Source organism: Felis catus, chromosome E1 (assembly GCF_018350175.1).
Source record: "Felis catus isolate Fca126 chromosome E1, F.catus_Fca126_mat1.0, whole genome shotgun sequence".
In the NCBI taxonomy this organism is placed as follows: Eukaryota; Metazoa; Chordata; class Mammalia; order Carnivora; family Felidae; genus Felis; species Felis catus.
Window position 1 is genome coordinate 39,726,728 of NC_058381.1, and position 15,673 is coordinate 39,742,400.

Genomic DNA, 15,673 nt, shown 5'->3' on the forward strand with positions numbered 1-15,673 from the left:
AGTACATGAATAGGGGGAGGGGCAGAGAGAGAGGGAGACACAGAATTTGAAACAGACTCCAGGCTCTGAGCTGTCAGCACAGAGCACGATTTGGGGCTCGAGCTCACAAACTACCAGATCATGACCTGAGCTGAAGTCAGACGCTTAACCGACTGAGCCACCCAGGCACCCCATGATACGTTATATTTTAGATTTTACTTTTTATGCAACACTAGGTGCTAAAAATACAGGCATCTTATTTAGTGCATTATTAAAGCTATGAAGATGTTGCATTATTAACTAAAATTAGGATTCTACTAGATTTTACCAAGAAAGGCCTTAACTGTTTTATCCAAAAGTACAGTGGCCATGTTTTCAGTGTTTGACAACCCAGGGGAATGCCTACTGCATATGCCCACATGGAAAAAGATGGAATTCCTCCAGTTTGGAGGAAGGCTTTTTTTTTAAGTTTATTTATCCTGAGAGACACAGAGACAGCATGAGTGGGGGAGGGGCAGGGAGGGAGGGAGACCGAGAATCCCAAGCAGGCTCTGCACTGTCAGCACAGAGCCTGCCTCCGGGCTCCAACTCATGAAACCATGAGATTATGTTATGACCTGAACCGAAACCAGGAGTCAGATGCTTAACAGACTGAGCCACCGAGGTGTCCCTGGAGGAAGGCTTCTGAGGGCTGTTTTGGGATGTCACAGTTTTCAGTGATGGAAATCTTTCCTCTTTGTGCATAATTCACTTAATGTGACTATTTATCATCATCATTAGCAATTACTTTGTTGTGGGGTGTTTGGTTAACTATAGAGCTCACGATGATCCAGATTTGTATCAATGATAATTTTGGTCTATACTTTTCCAATAACCAGATTTAAAAACATATTTATTGCCATGCAAATATGAATCTATTACACTACTGCAAAGTAGACATAATTTAATGCCCCTAGGATTTTAGAAGTTTTTATCATTGTTGGAAAGTAGAAAGGGAAGACCATTTGGCCAGTGAAAGTGTACTATGGTTAAAAAAAAAAAAAAAAAAAAAAAAAAAAAAAGAAGCTGGAGTCCTCCCACCCTAACACCATTTAGAACAGGCAGGCTAACCCAAGAAGAGGTCAGATCTAGAATTAGCCTATGTCTTTAACATAATATTTAGTGCAATACTATGCCAAAACTAAAAACAGTTATGGAAGGCTAAAAGTAACACGAGAGTCCCCAAAGTGGTTATTCTATCTTAAGGATATTTTCCTACTTCAGTTCCACTTTGATTTTGCATTAAGCCAAACTGGAAATATTTTTAACTCAGAAAATAAAAATAGATTAGTGAATCCATACAAAATGTTATAGATCGAGAGAAGGTAGTCATGTGCATTTTTCTGAGAGGAAATTGGATATAGCTCGTTGGGAATTATTACAGATGCTGAATATTTGCTTTGCCATAATCTTGACCAAGGCAGAGAAGAAACCGTGGGAAAGTCTGAGGGTGGGTGGATGGCAGAGATTGATATGGTGGAAACCTCTGGGTTAAAAACCATTATCTGTTTTTTAAAAGAACATTTGCATTTTGAAACAATTACAGGCCCACAGGAATTTGCAAAGATGGTGCCTAGAGGTCCCATGTATCTAGCTTTCTCCTGTGGTTATAGTGGTTATATCTTGCTCAGCTATAGTTCAATTGTAAAGTCAAGAAGTTGACATGGATACAATGTGTATATATATACATATATATATATATGTATATACATACACAATGTTATATATATATATATGTATATATATACACAATGTGTGTGTGTATGATGTGTATATTTCTTTCACATATGTAGATTCATGTAACTACCTCAGCATTCATGATACACAACTCAAGATATGCACCATAAAGATCTCCTTCATGCTGTATTTGTTTTATGTGTAATTTCTAGGGTTTTTAGCCAAACTTAGGAAGAGGAACAAGGAAATGTACATCTATTTCATCTTCTGGAAGTGGAGTTCTCTGTTTTGCTTTTTTATTTATTTACTAAAAAAAATTTTTTTAGTGTTTTTTTATCTTTGAGAGAGAGAGAGAGCGCGCGCAAGTGGGATAGGGGCAGAAAGAGAGAGAGACACAGAATCTGAACCAGGCTCTAGGCTCTGAGCTGTACTGAGCCATCCAGGCGCCCCTCTGTTTTGCTTTTTATTTATTTTTTTTTTAATTTTTTTTCAACGTTTTTTATTTTTGGGACAGAGAGAGACAGAGCATGAACAGGGGAGGGGCAGAGAGACAGGGAGACACAGAATCGGAAACAGGCTCCAGGCTCCGAGCCATCAGCCCAGAGCCTGACGCGGGGCTCGAACTCACGGACCGTGAGATCGTGACCTGGCTGAAGTCGGAGGCTTAACCGACTGCGCCACCCAGGCGCCCCTGTTTTGCTTTTTAAATGTATGTGAATAATTCTTCTTTTTTTAAAAAATTTTAATGTTTATTTATTTTTGAGAGAGAGAGACAGAGTGCAAGAAGGGGAGGAGCAGAAAGAAAGGGAGACACAGAATCCAAAGCAGGCTCCAGGCTCTGAGCTGTCAGCACAGAGCCCGACACAGGGCTCGAACTCATGAACAGTGAGATTATGACCTGAGCCGAAGTTGGACGCTCCACCGACTGAGCCACCCAGGCACCCCTGTGAATAATTATTCTTATACCCCAATGTTCAATAACAGACCTATGTACCTTATGGTATTTTATGCAGCCGTTAACATAATGGTCACAAGACAATCTTATATGTTTATTAGGATTGAAAATGCTTACATGACATAGAAAAAAAATGTTACTCAACTATGTGCATATGTAAATATGATTACCACTGTATGGAAAAACCTATTGTAAGAAAGAAAACTGTTAAGTTCCCAAGATACCGAGAATGGATATTTCGGGTGTGGAATTATAACTGATTTTTTTCCCCTTTCGTGTGCCAAATTGAAAAAAAAAATGGAATCTTGAACTTTTGTAATTACAAATAAAATAAAATTTATTCCTAAAGTTCCAACTGTCTTCCAAGATATATGACATTTTGCATTGATTAGTTAACCTGTTTGTAATTGAGGAGTTAAAAAACTATTTTCAGCTTTGGTTTGTGCAAAATCAAACTGTCGGCATGGGTTTAGGCAATTACCTTGGCATCACATGGTTATTACATCTGCAGTAATAAGCCACAAAGTTTATATTTACCATGCTAAAAAAAATGGAACACATTTTATTTGGAGATTAGCAAGAAAGCATTATAGACTCCTAGAATATCACAAATAAGCTGGCAGGAGAGGAAATGATAAAGCAGAAATATACTGAGGATGTTTAGAGGACAAGTTCAGGATAGAAACCTTTTTTTAAAATTTTATTTGAGAGAGAGAGAGAGAGAGAGAGAGAGCATTAGCAAGAGGGGAAGAGGGGCAGAGGGAGAGAGAGAGAATCTCAAGCAGGCTCCACGCTCAGTGCAGAGCTTGACTTGGGCTCAATGCCACGACCCTGGGATCATGACCTGAGCCAAAACCAAGAGTGGGACACTCAACCGGCTGAGCCACCCAGGTTCCCCAGGATGGAAAACCCTTCTTGACTTTCAAGTTTGGATGTCTCTGACTGAAGCCCCCATCTCCTTTCCAGGACACTGCTGGCTTTGAAGCCTCCATCCGCCGCGCTGGGGGTTTAGCATTCACACACAGCAGTTTTCGAGCGTGCAAACCACATACGCGGAGTATGGCTCACAAGTGTTGTCTGACGTGCTTGTGGTAGAACATGGGTGACAGGGAAGCCTGTGGAGAAATTTGAACTAAGTTCAACAGGGGAAAGCTGGATAACATTTCAACTCAGAAAAGATCGTGCCCAAATCTGCCACTCTTTGAACGCTCTTTGCAGAATAACATTTGACTTAAGCCTATTTTATGCGTGGACCCAGCATTGTCGCTTCATGCCCATTGCAGCTGTGCCAGCTCAATACAACTATGTGTATTTACTTCACTTTGCAAATGTCCTCTTATGCATTTGGTGGGAGGCAGGAGCCAAGGGAGATCTCCAGCATGGAATTTTATGTGTGATACTTATTCTGCTTTAGAACTTAGAATACTTTGTGAACACTTCTAATATCGTGTGATTAGCCTCAGTCATGGTTGTTGTTGTTGTTGTTGTTGTTGTTTTTTAAACTCTTGTAAGGAGATCCTTTAACACGTTAGAGAGGTTTGACCTTGGGCAGATCTTGGGGAAACAGGATTCTCCTACAAGAGCCTCTTTGTGACTTGGGGGATTTTGAGAATAAACGTGTGGAACTTGCCTGCTGTCCTCACTCTCAAGGAGACCCCGGTACGTGTTGATCTCACACTCCAGCCGGGCCTTTGTGTCCAGCAGCACCTCGTACTCCTGGTTCTGCCGCTCCAGGTCACAGCGGATCTCCGCCAGCTGGTTCTCCACGTTATCGATCAGGCACTGCATCTGGGCCAGCTGCGCGCCATACTGGGCCTCAGTCTCCGCCACAGTGCATTCCAGAGATTCTGTCTGCAGAAGAAGTGTACTTAGGAGGGCTGTATAACATAATCCCTGGGATCAGAGTGCCTGTTTCCAAAGCCTTGCTCTACACTAGTGTAGCCTAGTGACATTCTGAAAATTACTTAGCTTCTCTGAGCCTTAGTTTTATTCTATAACAAGTGGGCAATGCAAAGTACCTATCTCCTAGGAGGGTTGTGAGGATTAAATGAGTGATATGTGTAAAGCATTTTGAAGAGTTCCTGAAAAAAAAAACTTTAAAAGCTACTAGGTAAGAGTTATTACTAACACCCCCAAGCCCGCTGCAACCTTCAGTATACTGAAGTTGGGTATCGACTTGAGGCAGGGAGGAGCCATATAGTGGGAGTTAAGAGGCTCTGGGATTGAACCAGCTGGATCCAGCTTCCACTTTTGCCTCTTAAAAACTGCATGATCCCTGCAACTTAATCTGAATCTCAGTCTTCCTCATCTGTATAACGGGCTTAGTAAAGGGATTTATCCCATAAAGTAAGGCTCTCACAAGATGAATGCACAGCTGTCATTCACCTAGTCTCCATAGGGCCTAACGTGGCACAGACAGGGGTGTTTGACTGGAACTGGCTAGTGTTATCTTCAGTGCACGGTATCCTCGTTGCTTGGTGGGGGTCGGGGGGGGGGGTTCAGTGAAGGGTCCAGTTGAGATGTGGATCCTGGGAAAGTTTAGGATAGTGGTAGAATGCAGAGTTTGAATACCATTGTTTTCTATGATGGTGAGCTTGGAAACCTGGCCCGAATCAAAAGAGCTTCAGGGGCGCCTGGGTGGCTCAGTCAGTTGAGTGACCGACTTCAGCTCAGGTCACGATCTCACGGTTTGTGAGTTCGAGCCCCGCATCGGGCTCTGTGCTGACAGCTCAGAGCCTGGAGCCTGCTTCCGATTCTGTGTCTCCCTCTCTCTCTGCCCCTCCCCCACTCATGCTCTGTCTCTCTTTGTCTCAGAAATAAATAAACATTAAAAGAATATTAAAAAAAAAGAGCTTCAAAACCCACTGGAATGCTCGAGTGCCTTTGGCTCAGAGGTTCTGTTCTCATTCTGCTCCTGCTCTTCCCCTCTCTCCCTGTCTCTGGAAGGTGCTGCAGGATCACACTCAAGCCCAGAAGGGACGGTCAGGGCATCCCGTTGGGACAGTACAAGCTATTGACCTATCGCTCCTGCCCCTAGCTCGGTAAATAGCAGTATTTAGGAAAGGCAAGGAAATATACTCCTTGCACATTGGAAATGGAGACTTTCTGCCACATGAACTGTGGGGCTCTCTCCTCGGGGTTTGGAAGAGAGGATGGCATCTCGAGGCCTGACTCCTCAGTATGTGAGTGGCATACCAGGCTTTGCTGTGCTTGGAGCTCAATTTCCAGAGCGTTGGCTGTGCGTTTCAGTTCCAGGATCTCTGTCTGGCAGTCCTGCAGCTGCTCCGTGCTGCACAGCTGCTGTTGATTCAGCTCCTCTGTCTGAAACACAGGTGTGATCAGAGGACCCAAGTAAGACAGACATCTGGAAGCCTGTCACCTTCCTGCTCCAGGAGCTGACCTGAACAGCGAACCATTCTTCCACGTCTCTGCGGTTGTTGGCGAGCACCGTTTCATACTGACAGCGCATCTCATCCAGGACCCTGTTGAGGTCGACGGTGGGGGCAGTGTCCAGCTCCACGCTGAGTCGGTCACCCAGCTGTCCGCGAAGCAAGTTGACCTCCTGAATGGGGGAATGGAGTCAAGAGTGTGACAGGGTGGGTGGGCGGGGGAGGGGGGGGATTCACTTTGACATCCCAAGGGCGTCGCATTTCTGTTTTGGGGGAGAAGTGAGTAAAAGTGTAAAAAATCTAAAGGGATTTAGATTCAGTTGCTTGGGTTGCAATCTCTTTTCGTAGCTCAGTGTCTGCATCTGCAAATGGGTATAATAATTTTACCTTTCCCAGAGACTTATTGTGAGAGATAGTTAATGTTTATAGAAAGCACTTATGAAAGCCCTTGGCACATAGGAAGGTCTCAATAAATGCTATTATTATCATCAACCAATGCTCAAAGGGGAAATATACTATATTACATCTTTCAGCTTTTCACCTTTTAGCCTCATTGATGTGAGATAATCAGATACTTCATATTTTATGATTTTAAAAAGTTTATAGGTACAGAATATTTTAAAAATTTGGCCCAAATATTGCATAAGATGTTATCCCCTTTTTGAAATGGCCTTCACACCCTGTGTTTATCGATAATCCAGATTTTCAAACCTTATAGGTTAGAGTTAGGTGAGCCATAAAGCCTCCAAGGAAGGCTGTTTGTGGGAGTTACCCCCTCCAGACAGCAATGACAGGTGGACAGTTTGGTTCATCCATGTGGCACTGGCCAGGGCCATTTCACATGTACATCCAGAGACATGACATGCTGCCATGATCAGGCCCAACAGCATTAGTGCCCTGAGTACTTTTGTTCCAGCATGAGCGGTATCTGCCCAAGTTCGATTGAGGTACACAACACGGACTGTATCAGTTTGACTTTGTCCCTTCTACATTTGTTCAGCAATTTTGCCACTTTCCTCACCTCTTCGTGGTTTTTCTTAAGGCAAAGGAGATCGTCCTTCAGAGACTCCACGTGGGCCTCCAGATCGGCTTTGCACAGAGTCAACTCACCCAGGATCCCACGCAGGCCGCCAATGTCCGTCTCCAGCAGCTGGCGAAGAGACAGTTCAGACTCGTACCTTTCACGGCAAAAGAGATACAGCCAATGCTTACTTGGCTGGAGACAGTGCTGGGGATGCTGGGGAGTGACAAGATGACTCAAGGAAGCCACATCCCAAATAATAAATGTGAGTTTTGTGAGCATTCTTAGCTTCAAAAAAGCTTATAGAGAGAATATTTGTGGTGTGTGCACTCGCACTTGTGTGTGTGAGACAGAGAGAGCGAGAGAGAGAGTGAGAGAGAGGCAGTCATAAATTATTCTCAAGTTCAAATTCAACTTACTTTGACCTAAAGTCATCGGCAGCCAGTTTGCAGTTGTCAAGCTGAACAGCAAGTCTAGAACTCTCTGCCTTTGTGCACAAGATCTGGGAAGGAAGGTCGTTATATGTAATAGATGGCCCTTTGAAAGAAACCTAAATATCTATTCATTTAACAACTATGCCATTATTTATCTTTTAAAAGTCTTTATAAGAAAGTATAAAATAGCTTTCAGCCTACTTCTCTTATTAGCCATGTCACTTCATGACGAGACAAGCAGGACCAATTTATAAAAGAAATAGATAAAAAAGGTTAGTTTTTCAATGGCCTAAGACATTTTGCAATATTCCTTGACAGTTGAACTCTGATTTTTCTCCATAAGTGGTTTGTATTATGACTCTATCCCCACTCCATGAAAATAAAAATTCATCTGTAAGAAAATGATTCCTAGGGTGAAATTATGTGATTAAAACGATGACATTTCAATATCTATGTTAAAATATAAATATAAACATCCAGTGTTGCATACAGAATTAACTTTGGGTATAACACAGTTTTTCCTTACTCTCTGGACGATGAAGGTAAAAGTCTGGACATGAGAGAGTTTATTATGGCCGTCAGGGATTACTGGCATCCCCACGGCTAATGCTGACGTTTCCTGACTTTCGGCCCACCACCCTTTCCTCTGGGTCACATTACCTCCTGAAAAGTCCCCTTTCCCTGGAGGGACTTCCATAGAATAGCCTCTTTTAGTATAAAGGTGGAGCAAATCCCAGATTGGAAGGGTGGAACATTAGGGCAATGAGACACCAGACCTTTTGCTGGAGATCTTCAATGGTGTCGAAGTAACACTGATAATCGGGGCACACCAGGGGGACCTCCCCTTCACACTGTTCTCGGATCCTGCACTCCAGCTCCGCGTTCATCTCCTCCAGGCCTCGCACCTTCTCCAGGTAGTTGGCGAGTCTGTCGTTCAGGAACTGCATCGTCTCCTTCTCGTTGCTGTTGAACATCCCATCCTCACACCAAGCACCGCTCCCCACCAAGCACGGAATGTGACAATTCCCAGCCAAGTAGCACGGTGTGACACAGCCGGTTGCCAAGCGAGACCCAGATAGGAAGCTAGGGGTCTGGCCTCTGGAGGTGGCTTGGGCGCTGGGGAGGTGAGTGGTTTCCATGGAACAGGGTGAAGCGAACACACAGTCGGAAGCTGTGGCACAGGATTCAGAGGAGCAGCACGAAGGGGAGCAGTCCGAAGGCATCCTATCGAACGGAGAACCAAGACTAGTTGCAAAACTCCGGCTGACTGGCTGCCGAGGTCTCCTTCCCTCCTGAGACTTTTATACAGTCCCCCAAATGGGTATTTACGGAACAGACCGGATGTTTTCCTTATCACTGTTGGTGGCAGTTGTCATATGAACACTCATCAGGGTTGTTTGTTTGCTGAGGAAGAGTTTTATGCTTCATAAAAGAGGCATAACTTCAGGTTACTAAAAAAGGACACTATTTCCATATGCCAATAGGATAAAATGTTTGGTCCAGAATAAAATCTTCTTAGGAAGCGCTGTCCGTTTGGCAGACTTTGGAAAGATGGAGAAAATGTGGCCCCTCAGTAATTATAGGTACAACTCATTACAAATAACGAAAACAATATTCCCACACATTTTGATCCTGGGCACTGGAAATTGTTTATGTATCCTCTTAAAATTCATATTACATCTCATTAAATGCCATTTATTTGTTTGTGCCACCATCATAAAAATGTTCCCTGTAGTTAGCAGTCTTTTCAACGCTTTTTATGGTCTTGCTGTGCTCAGATGGTGGAGGGGTGAGGTGTGTACTGGGTTTAAAGTGTGTGTGTGTGTGTGTGTGTGTGTGTGTGTGTGTGTGTGTGAACCATGTCTACCTGTGCACACATTGAAAAGTCACTTTATGTAACAGATGGGTATGATCTGTGCCCTCCAGGCCAAAAGACAAATTGGTTATCAAGATCTGGAGTTGTGATCTATGATTTCCGGAAATTTCCTTGCTTTCTCCACATTTCCTATGCCTAATTTTTATTTATTTAAAAAAATTTTTAAATATTTATTTTTGAGAGAGAGAGAGAGAGAGACAGAATGTGAGTGGGGGAGGGGGAGAGAGAAGGAGACACAGAATTGGAAGCAGACTCTAGGCTCTGAGCTGTCAGCAGAGCCCGATGTGGGGCTCAAACTCACGAGTCTCGAGATCATAACCTGAGCCGAAGTCGGACGCCCAACTGACTGAGCCACCCAGGTGTCCCTCCTATGACTCATTTTTAGATGAGAGATATACTTTTTTTTTTACCTGTATCTATAATAAGAGTGAAATAAAATCTCTAAGTTACAATCTTTTAATCTCTTAGGAAACTAAACCCTCATTGGTTACACTTCAGAATAGGGGCAAGGGAGCTACAGAAGGTTTACTTCTGAGATGGAATCTGTTTTGTCTTATTTCCTTTTTTTTTTTTCAGTTTTTAACTTTTATTTATTTCTGAGAGACAGAGACAGAGTATGAGTGGGGGAGGGGCAGAGAGAGAGAGGGAGACACAGAATCTGAAGCAGGCTCCAGGCTCTGAGCTGTCAGCACAGAACCCAACACAGGGCTCCAACTCATGAGCCTCGACATCATGACATGAGCCAAAGTCAGTCACTTAGCCAACTGAGCCACCCAGGTGCCCCTTATTTACTTATTTTTTAAGGTCACAATTTCATAAAAATTTAAAAGACTGGAACTGAGGAATAAAATTTTATAATGTGAGTTCCAGATCAGTGGTTCCATTGGGTGAAACCCCTGCTGCAATACCGAATGGATAGGGGTTTGAGATTTTTTGGATTCTGTCTTGAATTTCATCTCCGTTATGGAGCATAATCTCTTTCGCTTTGCTTGGCGTAATTGTGGCATTTATTTCATTTTCAAAGGTGTGCAGAGCAAATTGCCTCCAGAATCGTTAACATTTTTATAAGAAAAAACCCCACTATCCTGACAAAGTGAAAATTTTCATGATCTAAAATAAACTTAATTTTTTTTTCTAACTGTGAACACTAGGTAGCTGATAATGGAAAGACCAAAACCAAAAACAAACCAAGAGCTCTTAAATAGATGGATTTAAATAGTGTCTTAGGATATATTATTCTCCCATCCAAGTACTAACCAGGCACGACCTTGCTTAGCTTCTGAGATCAGATAAGATGGGACACCTTCAAGGTGATATGGTCATGGACCCTTAGGGTTTCTTATTCATTGAGCAGAATTGGGTTTGATTTTAGGGATTCTCTTTACATTTCAACACTTAATGCTAAACGTTCTTAGAGTGCTGATGGTATGATGATGCTGTTCTGCAGAGGACATGAGCAGGGATTCAAAAACATATTTGAAAAATACAGATCTCTGAAGGAAAATTCTGATTTCCACAGTAACCTAATGAGTCAAAGGAAAAATGTCTTTGAAGAGAACCCATGTCTTGGTTGTCTGTCATTGGTTTCAGTTAATTAAAATGCAGCAATGTGCCTTTCTTTTAAAGTAACTGCAGGGGGGTGCCCTGGGTGGCTCAGCTGGTTAAGTGTCCAACTCTTGATTTCAGCTCAGGTCATGATTTCACGGTTCATGAGTTTGAGCCCCACATCAGGCTCTGTGCTGACCACACAGAGCCTGCTTGGGATTCTCACTCTCTGCATCTCTCTCTGCCCCTCCCCTGCTCATGCTCTCTCTCTCTCTCTCTCAAATAAACTTGAAAAAATAAAGTAACTGCAAGTAAAAATAAGTATTTCCGTTTATATTGACCTAGTTTCTATTTGTAAAATGTTGATTTCTGGTTATGGGATATATATATATAGAGAGAGAGAGAGAAAGACAGAGAGAGACAGAGACAGAGACAGAGACAGAGAAAGAGACAGAGAGAGAGAGAGAGCACAAACATGCAGGACTATTTATTTGGGGCTTGATTAATTAGATAATGTTGTATGACAATCAATAGCCTTAGTTCCCATCTTAGAATATTGAAATTGCCCAGAATTCATTAAAAAAATTTTTTTTAAACGTTTATTTATTTTTGAGACAGAGAGAGACAGAGCATGAACGGGGGAGGGGCAGAGAGAGAGGGAGACACAGAATCTGAAGCAGGCTCCAGGCTCTGAGCCATCAGCCCAGAGCCCGACGCGGGGCTCGAACTCACGGACCGCGAGATCGTGACCTGAGCTGAAGTCGGAGGCTTAACCGACTGAGCCACCCAGGCGCCCCCCAGAATTCATTTTTATGGCATATCATCCTCAAAAGAAGGGAACATTGGGAATAGAGAAAAATAAACAGATGCCATTAAAGGTCATGATACAATATCATCATTGTTTCTTCTTGTAATATGCCCGTACCTCAGAACATCCACTTACTGCTGCCACACTCGCTGATGTAAAATACAGATCTATTTTTTTTGTCAGTCTCCACCTCTGAAATCCAAACTTCCTGCCTTGACAAATACGACCCCTTTCAGTCTGGTGCCAATTTACCCTTCTAGGCTAATTTCCTGATACTTTGTCTCACAACCCCAAACTGCAACCTTCCTTCCTGCTTTGTAGGTGGTGTTTCCTTGGTCCACTGTTCTTCTGTACCCCGCCCCCAACAAACCCACATGTTAAGGTAGATGAAGTGCCACTCAACTGCCTCATGTTGAGATGGGGCTTTCCCCACAGCATTTGCACATACCTCCACTGTCACATGTGTTACATCCCTTTTAAAGGTTTCAGTATTTTTATGTTTCTTGGTCTTTTTTCCCTTTTTGGAAAATGTCTCTTTTTTGAATATATATTTTTTAATGTTTATTTTATTTTGGAGGGGGGGGGAGAGAGAGAGAGGAGAGAGAGAGAGAAAAAAAAAGAGAGAGCGAGCACTAGTGGGGGAGGAACAGAGAGAGAGGCAGACAGAGAATCCGAAGCTGTCAGCACAAAGCTCAACCAGGGCCTCGAACCCACAGAACACCGTGAGATCATGACCTGAGCCGAAGTCAGATGCTCAACTGACTGAGCCATCCAGGCACCCCAGAAAATGTCTCTTTTAAGATAGGTATATCTTATTTGTCTTCTTCTTATCCTCAGCACTTGGGACATAATATAATAGGCCTTCAGTAAATGTTTGCTAAAAATATAAGCCTTTGGCTCAGTAGAGGTTTCTGTTTTGACACATAATTGCTTACAAAACAATTGAAAGCTAAAGGGCAAGGAAGGTTAGCAGAGGACAAAGAGCAATGTCCTGGTGGTCATAATGGTTACATTTTATTCCAGTTCCAGTGTTGTTACTAACTAGCTGTATTGTCTTCATCTAGACTTGTAACTCCTTTGAGTCTTAGTCCTTGCTGTAGGGAAAAATAGTAACCCGTCACTTCTTTTTTTTTTTTTTTTTAATGTTTTTATCTATTTTTGAGACAAAGAGAGACAGAGCATGAGCAGGGAAGGGGCAGAAAGAGAGGGAGACACAGAATCTGAAGCAGGCTCCAGGCTCTGAGCTGTCAGCACAGAGCCTAATGCGGGGCTCGAACTCACCAACTGTGAGATCATGACCTGAGCTGAAGTCGGACACCCAACCGACTGAGCCACCCAGGCACTCCTGTAATGTGTCACTTCTACATGGAATTGTCAAGGCATAAACAACCTGCATATCTTTCACTTTATAAAAGTAGTAAAATTTAATGGCAGTGTAAGGTCTCCAGCTGATCCATCTTGGTTCCCAATAACTCCATAATTGTTAAGTACCTATTCTTTTTGTTCCTCCAATTTTTTTCAGTTGAGATGAAATTTATATATATTGAAATGCAGTTTTGGCAAACACATGTACCTATGTAACCCTCACCCCAGTCAAGATATCTGACATTTCCAGGATACCAGAATGTTCCCGTGTGTCATTTTTCACTCAGTGCCCACCTCCCAAAGGGAAACAACGCTCTGATTCCTTTTACCAGAGATTGGTATTCACTATTCGTGGGTTTCATAAGTAAAATCACAGGGTGCATCCTTTTTGTATCTGGTTTCTTTGGCTCAACATCATAGTTTTTATTTCATCCCTGTTGTCACGTGGACCAGAAGTACAGTATTTTATTTTTTTTAAAGTTGCTGAGGAATATTTCATTGTATGAATATGCTGCCATGTGTCCTTTCTCCTTTGGACAAACATTTGGAGCCCCTTACTTGGGGCTGTCATGAATAAAACTCCCATAGATATTCTTGTATATATATTTTTGTGGATATATATTTCATTTTTTTTGGGTAAATATTTAGGAGAATCATTGTGTCATGGAATAGAAGTAGAGCTTCAAAATGTATTTACTTAGTATTTTTGTTTATATTATAAAGTGGTTTATTATTTAATTTAACTTAATTTTTTTATTTTAGATAGAGAACACAAGTAGGGGAAAGGGAGGGGGAGAGAGAGAGAGAGAGAGAGAGAGAGAGAGAGAGAGAGAGAGAGAGAGAGAATCCCAAGCAGGCTCCATGCTCAGTGTGGAATCCCAACACAGGGCTTGATCTCACAACTGTGAGATCACAACCTGAGCTGAAATCAAGAGTCAGACGCTTAACTGACTGAGACACCAGGCACCCCGATTTATTTATTTTTAAAGTTCAATTTATTTAAACTAAAGAACCAAAACAAAACAGTTCACCCATTTTTTTCTACTTCCCACCTCCCTACCTTTGGGAACGAATCTGTTCTCCATAACTATGAACTTGGTTTTATTTATTTATTTGTTTTTGATTCCACATATGACAGATCATATGGTATTTGTCTTTCTCCATCTGATTTTTTTTTTATACTTAGCATAATGCCCTCAAAGTTCATCCATGTTACTGCAATGGGAAGATTTCATTCTTTTCTTATGGCTGAATAATATGCCATATATATAGGTTGTTTCTATTTCTTGGCTATTGTAAATAACCCTGCAATTAACATGGGAGTGCATATATCTTTTTGAGTTGATGTTTTCATTTTCTTCAGACAAATACACAGAAGCGGAATTGCTGATAGTTCTATTTTTAATTTTTTGGGGGGAACTTCCATAGTGTTTTCCAATTTACACCATTTTACATTCTCATCAAAAGTACATGAGGGTTCCCTTTTCTCCACATCTTACCACCACTTGTTATTTCTGATCTTTTTGATACCCGCCATTTTGATTGATGTGAGATGGTATCTCATTGTGGTATTGATTTGCATCTCCCAGATGATTAATGATGTAAACATCTTTTCATGTACCTATTGTCCTTTTGTATGTCTTCTTTGGAAAAATACCTATTCAGATATTCTGCCCGTTTTTTTTTAATTGGATTGTGTCTTTGCCATTGAGCTGTATGAATTCTTTATACATTTTGGACATTTGCCCTTATCAGATATATGATTTGTAAATATTTTCTCCCATTCAGTAGATTGCCCTTTCATTTTGTTGCTGATTTCCTTTGCTGTGCAGAAGCTTTTTAGTTTGATGTGGTCCCACTTGTTTGCTTTTGTTCCTTTTGCTGTGGGGATCAGATTTAAAAGAAATCATAGTCAAGACCTATATCCAGGAGCTTACGGCCTATGTTTTCTTCTAGGAGTTTTGTGGTTTCAGATCTTATGTTCCAGTCTTTAATCCACTTTGTTTTATCTTATTCTTTCATTTGGAAGATATTCCTCTGTTTCTTCATCTTGCTCAAACTCTCCGTGTTGGTTTCTATACAGTAGACGAAAGAACCACCTCTCCCAGTCTTGAAGGAGTGGCCTCATGTAAGAGCTGGGCCCTGTTGTTCAGCCCTGCCCGGGCTCTCGATTGTGTCTCCAACCTCTGTGCTTGTCCAAGTAGCCTATTATATTTTTAATAGCTCCCAGCAGTTGAGGATGTGCCAAGACCTGTCACTGCCCCAAAGGGGAGGGCCTTAGCATCTAGATTCAGGCTGACTGGAACCAGACTCTTAGGCATTAGCTCTTTAAAGTATGCAAATAAATATAGTTCTGTGGGACTGTAAGCATAAGCCCCTCTGCCCACCAAAGCCAGGTGATCTGGAGGTTTCCTCTGGGTAGCGGTTGCAAAAATAGGGGCTAGAGATGAGTGTATAAACCCTTTTCTGGGTCATACCACTAAGCCGAAGCAAGACAGAGGGAAACACCAAGATGGTATTCATAGGCTATATTCCTTGAGAGCTGCTCAGCACTAAATGTGTGACCAGCCTGGAGCCTTGCCCTC

General features: G+C 42.2%; 1 protein-coding gene across 1 annotated transcript; it reads right to left on the reverse strand.

Moving 5' to 3' along the window:
• Positions 1 to 3,432: 3,432 nt before the first annotated feature.
• Positions 3,433 to 9,566, reverse strand: KRT40 (keratin 40). The gene is made up of 7 exons (XM_003996843.6): positions 8,271 to 9,566; positions 7,480 to 7,562; positions 7,061 to 7,217; positions 6,051 to 6,212; positions 5,846 to 5,971; positions 4,281 to 4,501; positions 3,433 to 3,765 (listed from the first exon to the last, which is right to left on the reverse strand). The coding sequence occupies exons 1-7, from the start codon at positions 8,715 to 8,717 to the stop codon at positions 3,666 to 3,668; spliced, it is 1,296 nt and encodes a 431-aa protein (XP_003996892.3). The 5' UTR covers positions 8,718 to 9,566; the 3' UTR covers positions 3,433 to 3,665.
• Positions 9,567 to 15,673: the final 6,107 nt, after the last annotated feature.

Coding starts and splice junctions, on each gene's coding strand:
- KRT40 (XM_003996843.6), bottom strand. CDS start 8,717: ATGCCTTCGGACTGCTCCCCTTCGTGCTGCTCCTCTGAATCCTGTGCC. Junction 7,218..7,479: donor GCCGATGACTTTAGGTCAAA/GTAAGTTGAATT, acceptor TTGCCGTGAAAG/GTACGAGTCTGAACTGTCTC. Junction 6,213..7,060: donor TTAAGAAAAACCACGAAGAG/GTGAGGAAAGTG, acceptor TCCCCCATTCAG/GAGGTCAACTTGCTTCGCGG.